Genomic DNA, 14,631 nt, shown 5'->3' with positions numbered 1-14,631 from the left:
GCAATGGCAGCCCTTGAAATTTACCCAAAGGAGTTGAAAACAGGTCTATATAAAAACTTTCACATAATGTTTACAGCAACTTCGTTCATAACTGCCAAAACTTGTAAGCAACCGAGATGTTCTTCCGTAGGTGAATAGTAAAAGACACGGTGATGCATCGGAACAGTAGAGTATCCTTCAGCACTAAAATGAGCTATCAAGTCATTTTACCATGAAAGACCATCTGAAAAGGCTACATACTGTACAATTCCAACTACTATAAATGTCATCCCGGAAAAGAAAAAACTATGGAGACAGAAAAAAAGTTTAGTGGTTGGCAGTGGCTAAGAGGAGGGAGAGATGCATGAGTGTGAAAGAGTATTTTTAGGGTAGTGAAACTATTACATATGATACTATAATGATAGATGCACATTACTATAAACTTGTCCAAACCCATAGACAACACCAAGAATGAACCCTAACATAACCTATGTAATTTGGATAGCAGTGATGTGTCACTACTGGTCATCAATTATAACTCTTTTTGTGTATGTGTGTGTGGTATTGGGGATTGAACCCAGGGTCATTCTATCTCTGAGCTACAATCAAAGCCCTATTTTTTATTCTTTATTTTGAAACAGGGCCTCATTAAGTTGTGCAGGGCCTCACTAATTAGCTGAGGCTGGCCATGAACCTGTGATCCTCTTCTTTTCAGCCTCCTAAGAACTGGGATTACAAGCCTGCACCACCACACCAGGCTTAACTTTGTTTTTTTAAAGGAAAAGCAGAAAAGAATGTCAGATTTCCATAAAAATACACAGTTAAAATAAATTCCTAGCAGTTAAAGGAATAACCTTAAGCTCTCTGTAAAACTGGGCCATCTGCCTTAGTTTATTTTTAAATTAGAAAAGCCATCACGAGTACAAGAGAATTTATTAGAAAAATAAATCCTAGAGAATCCCAAGTTCCAGTTTAGGGGTCACAAACTCTCACCCTCAACAATAGCAACAACCCAGGCAACAGCTCACAGGGGAATTTTCCCGTTACAGGAAAACCAAGTAACCAGCTACTTCTCCACACCACTACATTTGTGGAAGAGGTGACACGACTATATTGCAGTATTTCCCTTGGGAAACAAAGGGCTTTAGGAGAGAAAAACAAAACACATTTACTTGTTTTTTTTTTTTTTTGACACACACACAAAAAAATCTAATGAGGCCAAAGGAAACAATACAGTTGTAGTAAACAGATCTTTACATAATGAACTAAAATCTATGTTCAAATAGTCATTATTTGGCTGGGCGTGGTGGCGCACACTTGTAATCCCAGCATTCTGGAGGCCGAGACTGGAGGATCGCGGTTCGCGGCCAGCCTCAGCTACTTAGTGAGACCCTCCGCAACTTAGTGAGACCCTGTTTTAAAATAAAGAATAAAAAATAGGGCAGGCGGTGTAGCTCGGAGGTCAAATATCTCTGGGTTCCATTCCCAGACACACACACACACACACACACACACACACACACACACACACACACAAGACTGAAAAATAGGGCTGAGAGTGTAGCTCAGATGTAGAATGCCCCTGGGTTCCATCCCCAGTACCATTAAAAAAAAAAAAAAAAAAGTCATTATTTGAAGTAGTTTGACGCTCAAGAAAAAGGCTCAAAAGTTTTCTACTACTGCTAGTTACCATTTGGACACATAAGCCATTAGAGTTAACAAGGAGTAGAATCAAGACACATCAATACTAATAAAAGAAGGTTCCTCAGCTACTCTCCTAAATGTACCTTAAATACTGAATTTGTGTTCATCTCCATGACAAGTTTGGCAGATATGTAATTATCATATTGAATACTTTTTTGAATAAAGGCTTCACAATTTAATATCTGTTTTTTAATAGTATTTACTATTTTTGTGATACCGAAGATTGAACCTAGAGACATTCTTCCTCCGAGCTACATCCTCAGCCCTATTTTGAAACAGGGTCTACTAAGTTGCTGGGGGGGCTTCCTGAAGTAGCTGAAGCTGGCTGCAAACCTGTAATCCTCCTGTCTCAGCCTCCCAAGTACTGGGATTACAATTACTTAGCATCTACCAAAACCAGCTAAACTATTATCTCTGTATAGGACATTAGCTATGAAATTCTAATTTGATAACCACCTAAAATACAGTCTATGGCAGTCTACAAAAACTACATATAAAGGCAACCATTTTGTGGCCCAAAGAATAATCATAAAATCAACCTAGTAAAAAATGCTTTGATATCAATAATTTACAGAATAAAACTAAAAAACCCAAAGGTCTATATTTAGCTAAATAGCTACATGAGAATCTTCACACTGGGTTCTAAAGACATCTCTACATTAACATTCTGTGTTTTCATTTCTGATGACATAAAAATTATGTTGAATCAGATTATAACACATTGAATCAGATAAGTAACAACCTTAAAACCAAACACTTCCAAGTTATTTCTGTGCCTATGTTTGTCTTTTTTTTTTAAGGAGCGGGTGTGTGGGGATGGAGCCCAGGGGCATTCGTCATCTGAGCTACACCCCCTGCCCTATTTTTTATTCTTTATTTTGAAACAGCGTCTCACTAAGTTGCAGAGTGCCTCACCTAAGTAGCAGAGGCTGTCTGTGAACCCCAGTCTCAGCCTTGGCAATGCTGGGGTTATAAGCGTGCGCCACCACGCCCAGCTCTATATTTGTCTTTGACATCAAATTGGCACCAAGCACTACCACTTGTCACAGAAGAACTTTGGCCATGTACTACATGAAGGCCAAACAATCCCACAGTGTGTGCTCTATAAATGAAGGTTTCCCAGGAGTTAACAGAGAAAAGTAAGCTGGTAAGATGCCAGCTATCAGATTGCACATGGCAGTGTACTCATGTCAAACTCACACAGAATCTGTAACCTTGTACTCATGTCAAACTCACACAGAATCTGTAACCTAACAGTCAGTACCATTTTCACATTGTAAATAAGTGATCTGCTTTTAGTAAGGCAGTATTAGCCATCAAATTAAATTAATCTTAATTTAAATTATATTGCTTTGTGTTACAATTGTGTTTAATTTGAAATTTTCTTTTGGATGTATAGTTCTTTAAGAGTTAAAAACCTAGAGCTGGGCGTGGTGGTCCACGCTTGTAATCCCAGCATTTGGGAGGCTGAGACAGGAGGATCCCAGTTTGCAGCCAGCCTCAGCTACTTAGTGAGGCCCTTACAACTCAGTGAAACCTTGTTTCAAAATAAAGAATAAAATAATAGGGCTGGGGGTATGGTTCAGAGGTAGACTGTCTCTGAGTTCCATCCTCAGTACAAAAACAAACAAACAAAAACAACAACAAAGAAAGAAAGAAAGAAATTTACACCCGGCTTTGTGTTTGCCTACATTAAATAACATTATAATATTTTACTCTTACATTGGCATGTAGGGCCTGCAGAGGTTTTTCTAAACTGGGCTCAAATTTTTTTTCTTTCACTTTACTGGGAATGCAACCCAGGGGTGTTCTACCCCAGAGTTACATCTACAGCCCCATTTTTTATTCTTTAGTTTGAAACAAGGTCTCACTAATTTGTAGAGGGCCTCACTAAGTAGCTGAGGCTGGCCTCGAACCTACGATCCTCCTGTCTTAGCCTATCAAATACCGGGATTACAAGCATGCACCACCATGCCTGGCTTAAAATGGGTCCAAATTTACTCAAGTTTATTAACCTGATTTTTATACCCATACACCATCCAAAGGGGTGGTGATGATTAATTCTACCTTATACAATACTACAAATACTACAAAACCTACAAGACAAAACATCCTTAGTCTTCCTCCAGAGAGTCGTCTCTTTCTTGGCAACCTCTTAGCATTTAGTTTGTACTACAATGACATCCTAGCTCCAGGGTAGAACATATGACTGTGAAGTTGTAATTGGTTAGGATTGGACACATGATTGAAACTAAGGTAATCAGTACTGCACTTGTAATCTTATTGAGCTCCAGAAAGACAACAGCTGCCCAACGACTCAGAGTTCCTATGAATAGAGGGTGATTTTTTTTTTTTTTTTCTGTACTGCGGATGAAACCCAGGGACATTCTACCTTTGAGCTATCCCCAGCCCTTTTTTTTTTTTCTTTATTTTGAAACAAGATCTCACTAAGTTGTGGAGGACCTCACTAAGTAGCTGAGGCTAACCTCAAACCCAAGATCCTCCTGTCTCAGCTTCCCAAGTACTGGGATTATAAGCATGCACCACCATGCCCAGCTTGGAGGGATAATTGCTGCATTCATCTAACCACCACAAAGAGAAAACCTATCTGCAAATAAAGCCAACGCAGATGAAATGGGGTATAGAACCAGAGATGGGAGACCTGAGTTTTCATAATATTGTTTAAGTGCTTACTTTGAATCATACCTCAACTAAACAGGCTCCCCCCATGAACCATATTTCAGTTGGGTTTTCTTTCATATTTATCCCAATTAGTATTACCAAAGACACTGATGCATGTGGTAGCAGTCAAATCCTATTACAAGAAAATGAAGTCAACTTCTCAGCAGTTATCTATTATCATGCAGAATTCTATTATATGGTTATATCAATAACCAACTATTGATACTAACTTAAAAATTAATCTGGCACATTTTAACAAAGCATTTCACTTTCAACACTGCCTTATACTGTGTTCTTTCTTGACAAAAATCTACATTTTACTCTACAGAAAGTGCAAGAAAACAAATGACTATAACTTTACTGTTGGGGTCTGCACAACCGCCTGACAGAACTTCCGATGAATCTGCAACATGTAGCGCCGAGAGGATATGGAGGGCGTAACTACTCTCCTTGCCCCCACTAGCCCAATTTGGTAATGTTGAGCCTTATTGGCTCAAATAATGCTTCCGTGCTCGTGAACCCCTCGTGCAATGAATAATGATTGGTTACAAGTTATGTGCTTTGCACATGCAAGAGTGACCTTTAGCTTGATAGGTTAGAATAGTTTCCTTTTGAAAATCCCCCTTGAAGTTTTTTGCTTTAAATTGGGTTGCCTGAGAAAAATAAACAAGATCCTGCTTGACTCGACTCCCAGCTCCTGTGTTTCTGTTTGGGCCATCAGCACTCAACCTTCCTTCTCAGCCCCACAGCTGACGGGCTGGACCCGTCAACTTTACCATACAATATTCCAAAGGCAAGAATAAGCAACTCTGAAATTAAAAGTTCTCATTACATCAATTCAAAGTTTTGTTTTTGTTTTGTGGTACTCGGATGGAACCCAGGGGCTTTCTACCTCCAGGCTACACTACCAGACCTATTTTATATTTTATTTGGAAACAGGGTCTCACTAAGTTGCTGAAAGCCTCACTCAGTAGCTGAGGCTGGCTTTGAACCTATGCCACTGTCACAGCCTCCCAAGTACTGGGATTACAAGCCACCACGCCCAGCTCAAAGTTATTTTTTAAAGAACAGAGAACACACACACACACACAAACACACATGCATGCACACACATACACGTATGCACACAAACAGAAAACTAATGAACTATCTGAACTATCAGGAAGCCAGGTAAAGACTCTTACTTGAAGCTGGAGAGTGTGTCGAAGAATTGTATCTTCTAAGGCATGAATCCACTTCTCTCGCTCATCAGCATCACGAGCTAGAATAAGCACAAATTTAAGTATTAATTTCCTTTTTTTTTTTTTCAGTCCTGGGGATGGAACCTAGGGGCATTCTATCTCTGAGCTACACCCCCAGCCCTATTTTTTATTCTTTATTTTGAAACAGGCTCTCACCGAGTTGCAAAGGGCCTCACTAAGTAGCTGAGGCTGACCATGAACCATATCCTCCTGTCTCAGCCTTCCACATGCTGGGATTACAAGCATGTGCCACCACACTTGGCTTAAATATTAATTTCTATATATGCATATTTGAAAGTAAAAATTTAAAGTTGTCATGCTAATAGAAGGTACTAAGTTGTGCCATTTCCTTTAACAAGGTGACCTTTACCCTTTCTAAGAATCTAATATCTAACAGATCTAATATCTAAGTAGAAATACAATCTACTTGCAAAATTTATAACAAAGGAAAATTATATTTACTAATAATAGGTTACATAGCGTAGACCAACCCTCCTACTGAGAACTAGAAAAACTAGACCCGTTTCATCAACTGATAAATGAATTTCTTAAATGTATACACTCAGCCATTTAAAAGAATGAAATTTTGTCATTTGCAACAACACAGATGGAACTGGAGATCATTATGTTAAAATGAAATAAGCCAACCACAAAAAGACAGGTACTACACGATCTCATTCACTGGGCATCTAAAAGAGATAATCTCATAGAAGTTTCAAGTAAAATGGGGTTACCAGAGGTTAATAAAATAGGGAGGGGAGGAGGGAAAAGGTTGATAAGTAGGTAGTAAGTTACAGTTAGATAGGAGCAAGAAGTTTTGGTGTGCTATTCCACAGCAGGGCAACTATAAATAATTATAATAATGCACTCTACATTTTTTTTTTTTTTTTTTTTGGTGGTACTGGGGTTCCTGGAAGCCCTTCTACCTCCGGGCTACGCTCCCAGACCTATTTTATAATTTTTGAAACAGGGTCTCTTACGCCAGCGTGGCTGGCTTCGAACCTGCGCAATCCTCCTGTCTCCGCCTCCCAAGCGCGGGGATTACAAGCGTGCGCCACCACGCCCGGCTTGCACTCTACATTTTAAAAAGCTAGAAGAAGCCACACGTGGCAGCGCACGCTTGTAATCCCAGCATTCGGGAGGCTAAGACAGGAGGATCGTGGTTCGCAGACAGCCTCAGTTATTTAGTGAGGTCCCTGCAACTCAAGTGAGACCTTGTTTCAAAATAAAGAATAAAAAATAGGGCTGGGGGTGTAGCTCGGAGGTCGAATGTCCCTGGGTTCCATCCCCGGTACTGGAAAAGGAAAGGAAAAAAAAAGCTAGAAGAATTTTTTTTTAAGTTTTTACCATAAAGAAATGATAGATGTTTAAGAAGATAAATGTTTAACCTGATTTAAAATTACAGAGTATATACATGTAACAAAACATCTTTGGTCCATTAATATGTACAATTTATATACTTATTTTATTTTGGTACTAGAAACTGAAACCAGGGGCATTCTACAACCCTTCTTATATTTTTGAAGCAGGGTCTTATAAGTTGCTGAGACTATCCTCAAACCTATGTTCCTCCTGTCTGGGCCTTCCAAGTGGGATTATAGACGAGCCACCATGTCGGCTCAATTTTTATATTTTTATGTGTCAGGTTAAAAAAAAAAGTGGTTGAAGGAATCAGAAACAAGGTAGCAAGGAATAATCATGCCAAGAGCTGGGAGAGAACAAACATCTAGAAGATAACTTTTCACCTGGAAGCATTTTAAGTTCCTGGAGAGGAGTCTCAGACTAGACAATGCACTTTAAAGGCTTGTCAGTGTGTCTGGGCAAAGAGTATATGAAAACTGTACCTTCTGATCCGTTTTGCTTGAGAACCTAAAACTGCTCAAAAATAAAAACCTATATTTTAAATTATTTTATTGTTTAGATTATTTTAATATTTGGATTTTTACATTATTTAGATTATATTTAGTACTTTGAGGCAACAAGTTGGAGACCAGAAGCCACCTATAGTGAGGACTCTGATAAGCAGGCCATGTTTTGATTGGGATTCCAAATATCTTCACCTTGGGATTAGATAAACCAAAATTTAAAGTTGCTTGGTCATCTGGATGCTTGGTCAAAAATCTAATGCCTGGCCGGGCGTGGTGGCGCACGCTTGTAATCCCCGCGCTTGGGAGGCGGAGACAGGAGGATTGCGCAGGTTCGAAGCCAGCCGCGCTGGCGTAAGAGACCCTGTCTCAAAAATATAAAAAATAGGTCTGGGAGTGTAGCCCAGAGGTAGAAGGGCTTCCAGGAACCCCAGAACCACCAAAAAAAAAAAAAAAAAAATCTAATGCCTGAAGAAGACTAAATTGACCCCAGATTGTTAGTGATTCCAGGCAGCTAGCTAGCAAAAGCAAATGAAAATCTTTTCTGCAGTAGGAAAATAACCTCATCTTAGGTACTGAATTATACTTCCATACACAATTTTCAGATGCAATGTCTAGAATATGAGCAAATATGGCCAAGTATACATAAGTGGAGACACTTTTGGAGACAAAAATCACCATAATACTTGGGAGGCTGAGACAGGAGGAACACAGGCATAAGGGCAGCCTCAGAAACTTAGATAGAGCTGGGTGTAATGGTGCACACTTGTAATCCCAGTGTTTAGGAGGCTGAGGCAGGAGGATCGCACAAGTTCAAGGCCAGCCTCAGTTACTTAGTGAGGTTCTCAGCAACTTGGTGAGACCCTGTTTCCAAATAAAGTATAAAATAGGTCTGGGAGTATAGCCTGGAGGTAGAAAAGCCCCTGGGTTCTACCCTCAGTACTACACACACACAAAAAGAAACTCAGTGAGACCCTTTTCAAAATAAAAAGGGCTGGGTATAGCTTGGAGGTAGAATGTCCAATTCCCAAGAATGGTGGCTGGGGGGTGAGGGGAGAGACAGGAACCAAAAGAAAACAGAAACAGATCAACAGGCACTCCAGATTATTTTATAAATGACAAAATGTTTGGTTTAGGTTTGAATTTTTGGTATTGGGGACTGAACCCAGGAACGTTCTATCTCTGAGCTACATCCCTAGTCCTTTTTTTTTTTTTTTCTTTTTTTTTGAAACAGGGTTTCCCTGAATTGCTGAGGATTTGCTTAAATTGCTGAGGCTGTCTTTGAACCAGTAAGAAAATCTTGTCACAGCCTCCCCAAGTGCTGGGATTACAGGCATGCACCACCATGCCTGGCAGCTTTTCACCTACTCAAACTATACAAATGTAAAGGCCAAGAGGGCTGGCTCTTGAGTTCAATTCCTAGTTTTGCACTTCTTTGCCCTGGTGTTAGGCAAGTAACATAAACTCTCTTGATTCTGCTCTTCTCCTGTCTTAGAGACGGTGGGGGCCTGCTGGGAACAGGACTTCTAAAAGGCAAGTATGTCTGGAAGATTTGTGCAAGGCCACTTTTGCTGGTTATAAGTGTGGTCTCCAGAATCAAAGGGAGCACATAGCTCTTCTTAAAACTGAAGGTGCTTATGCCCGATATGAAACTGAGTTCTACTTGGGCAAGAGATGTGCTTACGTGTACAAAGCAAAAACAACACAGTGACTCCGGTGGCAAGCCAAACAAAACTAGAGTAATCTGGGGAAAGGTAACTCATGCCCACGGAAACACAGCAGGGTTCGGGCCAAATTCCAAAGCAACCTTCCTGCTAAGGCCATTGGACACAGAATTCGTGTGATGCTGTACCCCTCAAGGATTCAATGGAAAATTAATAAAAGTGGATTTGTGCTCTTATGAAAAAAAATGAATTTTAATTTCCTCATCTAAAATCCAAGGATAGACTTCCGGGAAGATGGCGACCAAGAAAAGCGGGGCTTAAGAGCCCCGCTAACAACTAATCTCCATTACCACAAAATCAGCACCTTTCATAGCCAGAAAACACCATCACCAGAGAAACAAAAAAATCACCAGGCTCCAGAGAGAAAGCGGACTGAGAACAGAGCTCAGAGCCACAGAGGAGATACACCGGCCTCACGCCCGAGGACGCGGCAGCAGCGCAATACTGCCGGCGGCAGCGGCGAGTTCACCGGGCGGCTACAGCAAGCCAAGGTGAGCCGCTGCGGAACAGAGCCGCTGTGGAACAGCCAGGCGGGATTTTTCAGCGCGGGGAGCATCTAAAGCTCCCAGTTGCTGAGCTCAGCACACGCTGCAGGGACTCAGAGTGGAACTCAAAATCAAGAAGAAATACGACAGCCTCAAGGCCGAGGGCGTAGCAGCAGCGCCATATTGCAACCGGCGGCAGCAGCAGCGAATTCACCGAGTCCAGTACAGCTACATCTGTGAACTAAAGAACAGTGAGTCAAATTGTGGGCCACAGAGGAGAAATCCCAGTACTGTACTCCTTGAGACTTGACCCAGTGGGGGAGTGGCGGTAGCAGAGATATCACACCATAGGAGAACGTGCAACCTGGCACACCCTATAGTTTAAAGCAGCCTCTATCGACTCTCTGATACAACCCAGTAAAGGAGTAGTGGGGTCTGAGATACTACAGACTCAAGATCCAGAGCACCTTAAGTGAAGTCATAGTGACCCAAGGGAAGAACCCAGAGAAGGCACAAACTTCTGAAATCATGGGAAAGAGGAATAACACTGGAGCAATGAATGCCCACAACCCCACAACATCAGAACCCGATAAAACAGAAAATCAGAGATTTCTAGAAGATCAAATCAGGAAAATAACTGTAGAAATAATAGAGGTGCTTCGAAAAGAACTCAGAGAGAGCCAAAAAGAGATAAAGGATGCAATTAATGAAGTAAAGGCCTCAATTCAAAGCACAAACAACCGATTAGAACACATGGAGAACAGAATCTCGCTCTTAGAAGATGATCATTCCAAAAATGAACGCATAGTTTCTAATCTAGAAAAAAATATCTGACAGCAGGAATCTGTCATTGAAGAAATATGGGCCCATTTTAAGAGAGCTAACCTAAGAATAATTGGAATACAGGAGGGAAAAGAAAGTGAAACCAAAGGGATCAACAATCTCTTCAAGGAAGTAATAGCAGAAAATTTTCCAAACATAGAGCAAGAGGTTGATACACAGATCCAGGAAACTTATAGAACTCACTTTAGACAGGATGGGAGAAGAGGATCCCCACGCCACATAATTGTCAAAATGACCAATGTGGAAGCCAAGCAGAGAATCTTAAAGGCAACAAAAACAAAGGACCAAGTGACATTCAGAGGCAAACCAATTAGAATCACTCCAGACTTCCCAAACCAAGTCATGAGAGCCAGAAGGGCTTGGAGTAACATATTCCAAACTCTGAAAGAAAACAACTTCCAGCCAAAAATTTCCTACCCAGCAAAACTTTCTATCAAATTAGATGGAGAAATAAGAAGCTTCCATGACAAACAGAAACTGAAGGAATTTATGTCTTCAAAACCAGCGCTAGAGAAAATACTCAAAGAGATTAACTACAAAGAAGAAATAGGTAACACACACCAGAACCAGAGAAACAAGATTTTCCATCCAACAGACAACTAAGATTGGTTATCTGTGGAGATTCATTATGTTAGTCTTTTACCTATCTCTAAATTGTATTGTTTGCTTTTATTGTTGTTAATTTTTAGGATTTCTAGTTGGAATATTAATATACCTTCACATAAAGCATTTGGAAATATTTTATCCCATTCTATTAGTAACTTTTAACTCTGTTCACATTGTCTTTGGATATACAATATTTTTTATTTTTTAGGGAGTTTGTATACTCCTGTTGCCTGTGCCATTAAAATCATATCCAAGAAATCACTGCCAATTTCAATGTTGTGAGGTTTTATGACCCAGATTTTCTTCTAAAAGTTTATAGTCTTAAGATTTATATTTAGGTCTTTTATCTATTTTGAGTTAATATTTGTATATGGGATTAGGTAAGGGTCCAATTTTATTCTTTTCCATGTAATTATTATCTTTCAACAATATTTAGTTAAAAGATTATTATTTCCACCATCAAAGGTTCGTGGAAACCTTGTCAAAAACAACTTGATAATATAGGGAAGAATTTAGCTCTAGGTTTGTATTTAACTCCAATGGTTTATATATCTGCCTTTAGAACAGTACTACACTGTTTCAATTATTGTAGCTTTATATGGTTTGAAATAAAAAAATATATATCTTCTAGCTCTGTTCTTTTTCAAGATCGTTTTGGGTATCTAGAATCCATATTCCATATTAGGATAGATTTTTTCTGAAAAATAAATATATAAATATATGATAGTTTCACCTAAAAAAAATAGAAAAAAAATATTCTCTGGTAAGAAAGAAAGCAAAAAGAAATATTGAAATGTTATCTTTAAGTCATCAAAAGCTTGGTATCAGACAAATGAAACTGTTATGTGAGATTATCATTTTTAATTTTGGATAAATTGCTATAATACTAGATGTCAACCACTAAGCCAAGCATGGGAAGGAGGGATGGGGAGAGGATGGGGTGGGGATCGGGTGGGGGCTGACTGGGTGATGTGTGCATGTATGTCTACAAAAGTTTGTATCCCACTATGATTTATGAATACAATGCACCAATAAAAATAAATAAATATACAAATAAAATAAAATTGCAAAAAATTAAAAAATAAATAAATAAATAAATAAAATCCAAGGATATACTATAACTTATGGGAATGATAATAGTACATACAACTCATAAGATTGTTGTGAAGTTTAAATTAGATAATGTGTACAGTCTTTACTACATTGCCTGCCTGCCATTTGCCAAAATACCAACATGTTATTATCACAAACAGCCTTATGAGAAACAATGGTTCTACTAATCCATTAAACAATCAGCCAGAGAAAATGTTTAGGGAAGGGATTATTTGTAACTAACAATTCTCAATAATGCCTGGTTTAGATGGAAACAATAAGAGATGAACAAAGAATACATAGTATTTTTTCTCGTAAGTAAAATACTTGCATTTTCAGGATTTTTAAATTTTAGTTCTTTTATTACATATCTAATCATGTTTCTGTCTTCTTCTTCTTCTTTTTTTTTGTGGTACTGGGGATGGAACCCAGAGGCATTCTATTTCTGAGCTACACCCTCAGCCCTATTTTTTATTCTTTATTTTGAAACGGGGCTTCACAGAATTACAAAGGGCCTCACCAAGTAGCTGAAGTTGTCCATGAACCACAATCCTCCTGTCTCAGCCTCCCAAATGCTGGGATTACAAGCATGCACCACCACGCCCAGCTTCTAATCACTTTTCTTAAAGTACATATATTTGAGCCGGGTGTGGGGGCGCACGCTTGTAATCCCAATACTTGAGATCACAGGTTTGAAGACAGCTTCTGAAGTGTAGCAAAGCTCTCAGCAACCTAGTGAGACTCTGTTTCCAAATAAAGAAATAAAATCAGGCTGGAAGCGTAGCTTAGAGGTAGAATGCCTCTAGGTTCAATCCCCAGTACCAAAATAATAATGATGATGATGATAATAATAATATTTTCATTCTTCCTATGTAAGTATTACCACAAGAACTAGACCTGAACTCCTATATCTTACCACTCCTGATCTATTACTTAGGAATCTGTATTCCCAAAGTCCTAGTTCTCTCTCCGTTAAGACATGCAACAACTATGAATAAATTACTGCCTATTCTCAGTAATTTATTAAATAAATAAATAAATAAAATGGAGTCTTTAGGCACCAAACCCTCATTCTGTTAAATAAGTCTCAGTGCATACCTTTTTTGCTACACAAAGCTCATTGTAAGGAATTAACGATACACTTTTCCATACTTTAGATTCAATATATGAAATAGTACTAGAGCTTAGAAAACTTAGGTTCAAGTCCCAAATTCATTACTGTGTGTGTGTGTGTGTGTGTGTGTGTGTGTGTGTGTGTGTGTCTGAGGATTGAACCCAAGGGCATTCTACCTCTGAGCTATACCCACAGACCTATTTTTTATTCTTTATTTTGAAACAGGGTCACACTAAGTTGCAGAGGGTACATAGCTGAGGCTGGCCAAGAACCCGTATCATCAAGTACTGGGATTACAAACATGCACCACCACACCCAGCCAAATTCACTACTTTTTTGTGATATCAGGAGGCTGGCATTTAATTACTGAACTGTAACAAAATATTTCAAAAGGGGTTACTATCACCCACCTCATAGTTCTACAGTGAAAGAAGAAATACATCAATACCAAGAACCCGATGAGGTCAGAGGTCCTTTGGGTAAACTATTGCCATTCTGAGACGTCAGCTGAGTTCTTCCCTGTATTGGCTTTGGACTGCTGGCGTGAGAGCGGCAGTGGCGAAACTGCCTACACTTTAGTACACAAGACAATGGCACCACACTTAACTGGCAGTATCATATTCTTCCCTACCACACACCTCCAGGGGAGTTCTGATTCTCTTAGAACTCTCTATAAAAAGCAATATATGTCATTAAATCTTTATTTATTTTAGTGATTCTGGGGATTAAACTCAGGGGCATCTACTTCTGAGCTACATCCTCAGACCTTTTTAGTTTTGTTTTGAAAGAGGGTCTCACTAGTTTGCTGAGAACTTCAAGTTGCTGAGGCTGTCCTTGAACCTGCCATCCACCTATCTCTGCCTCCCAAGTACTAGAATTATAGGCATATACCACCATATCCAGCTTTTATTTATTTAGCAGTACTAAGAAGGGAACCCAAGGTGCTCTACCACAGAACTGCAACCCCAGTCCTTTTTATTTTTTATTTTGAGACAGGGTCTTGCTGAGTTGCCCAGGCTGGCCTTGAACTTGCCATCCTCCTGACTCAGCCTCCTAAGGCACTGGAATCACAGGCATGCACCACCATACCTAGCACCAACATTATTAAATCCCAAGCCTTAGGAACATGCTTTTCACAGTCTTTGTGAGAAACAGAAGTTATGTAAAAAGCACTTGTGCTACATTCCAAAGCATTTGTGGTTATCTCAAGAAAAGGAACTTGTGCAAATGTCTAAGTTGTGAACTAACTGGCACTCACAGAAGATCATTTTTACTTGAAAAACAACTGACAAGTTA

At 39.4% G+C, this 14,631-nt stretch overlaps 1 protein-coding gene and 1 pseudogene across 8 annotated transcripts in view; one reads left to right on the top strand and one right to left on the bottom strand.

The window, feature by feature from the left end:
- The window catches only part of OSBPL9 (oxysterol binding protein like 9), a gene marked incomplete at its 5' end in the record, with an annotated part of 159,392 nt that overhangs the window by 75,900 nt on the left and 68,861 nt on the right, over positions 1 to 14,631 (bottom strand). For 6 of the 7 annotated variants that reach the window (XM_080691784.1, XM_080691785.1, XM_080691780.1 and 3 more), the window contains one exon: positions 5,550 to 5,626. In XM_080691784.1, the coding sequence (XP_080547910.1) occupies positions 5,550 to 5,626 (77 nt within the window). Of the gene's footprint in view, positions 1 to 5,549; positions 5,678 to 14,631 lie in introns of all 7 variants that reach the window. The other variant, XM_080691779.1, reaches the window with a different exon arrangement.
- LOC308261008 (large ribosomal subunit protein eL33-like) lies at positions 9,011 to 9,374 on the top strand (annotated as a pseudogene). The gene has a single exon. The product of its transcript is annotated as a large ribosomal subunit protein eL33-like (transcript).

This window comes from Muscardinus avellanarius (assembly GCF_963383645.1).
Source record: "Muscardinus avellanarius genome assembly, chromosome: 3".
In the NCBI taxonomy this organism is placed as follows: Eukaryota; Metazoa; Chordata; class Mammalia; order Rodentia; family Gliridae; genus Muscardinus; species Muscardinus avellanarius.
This window is presented reverse-complemented; position numbering and strand designations above follow the sequence as displayed.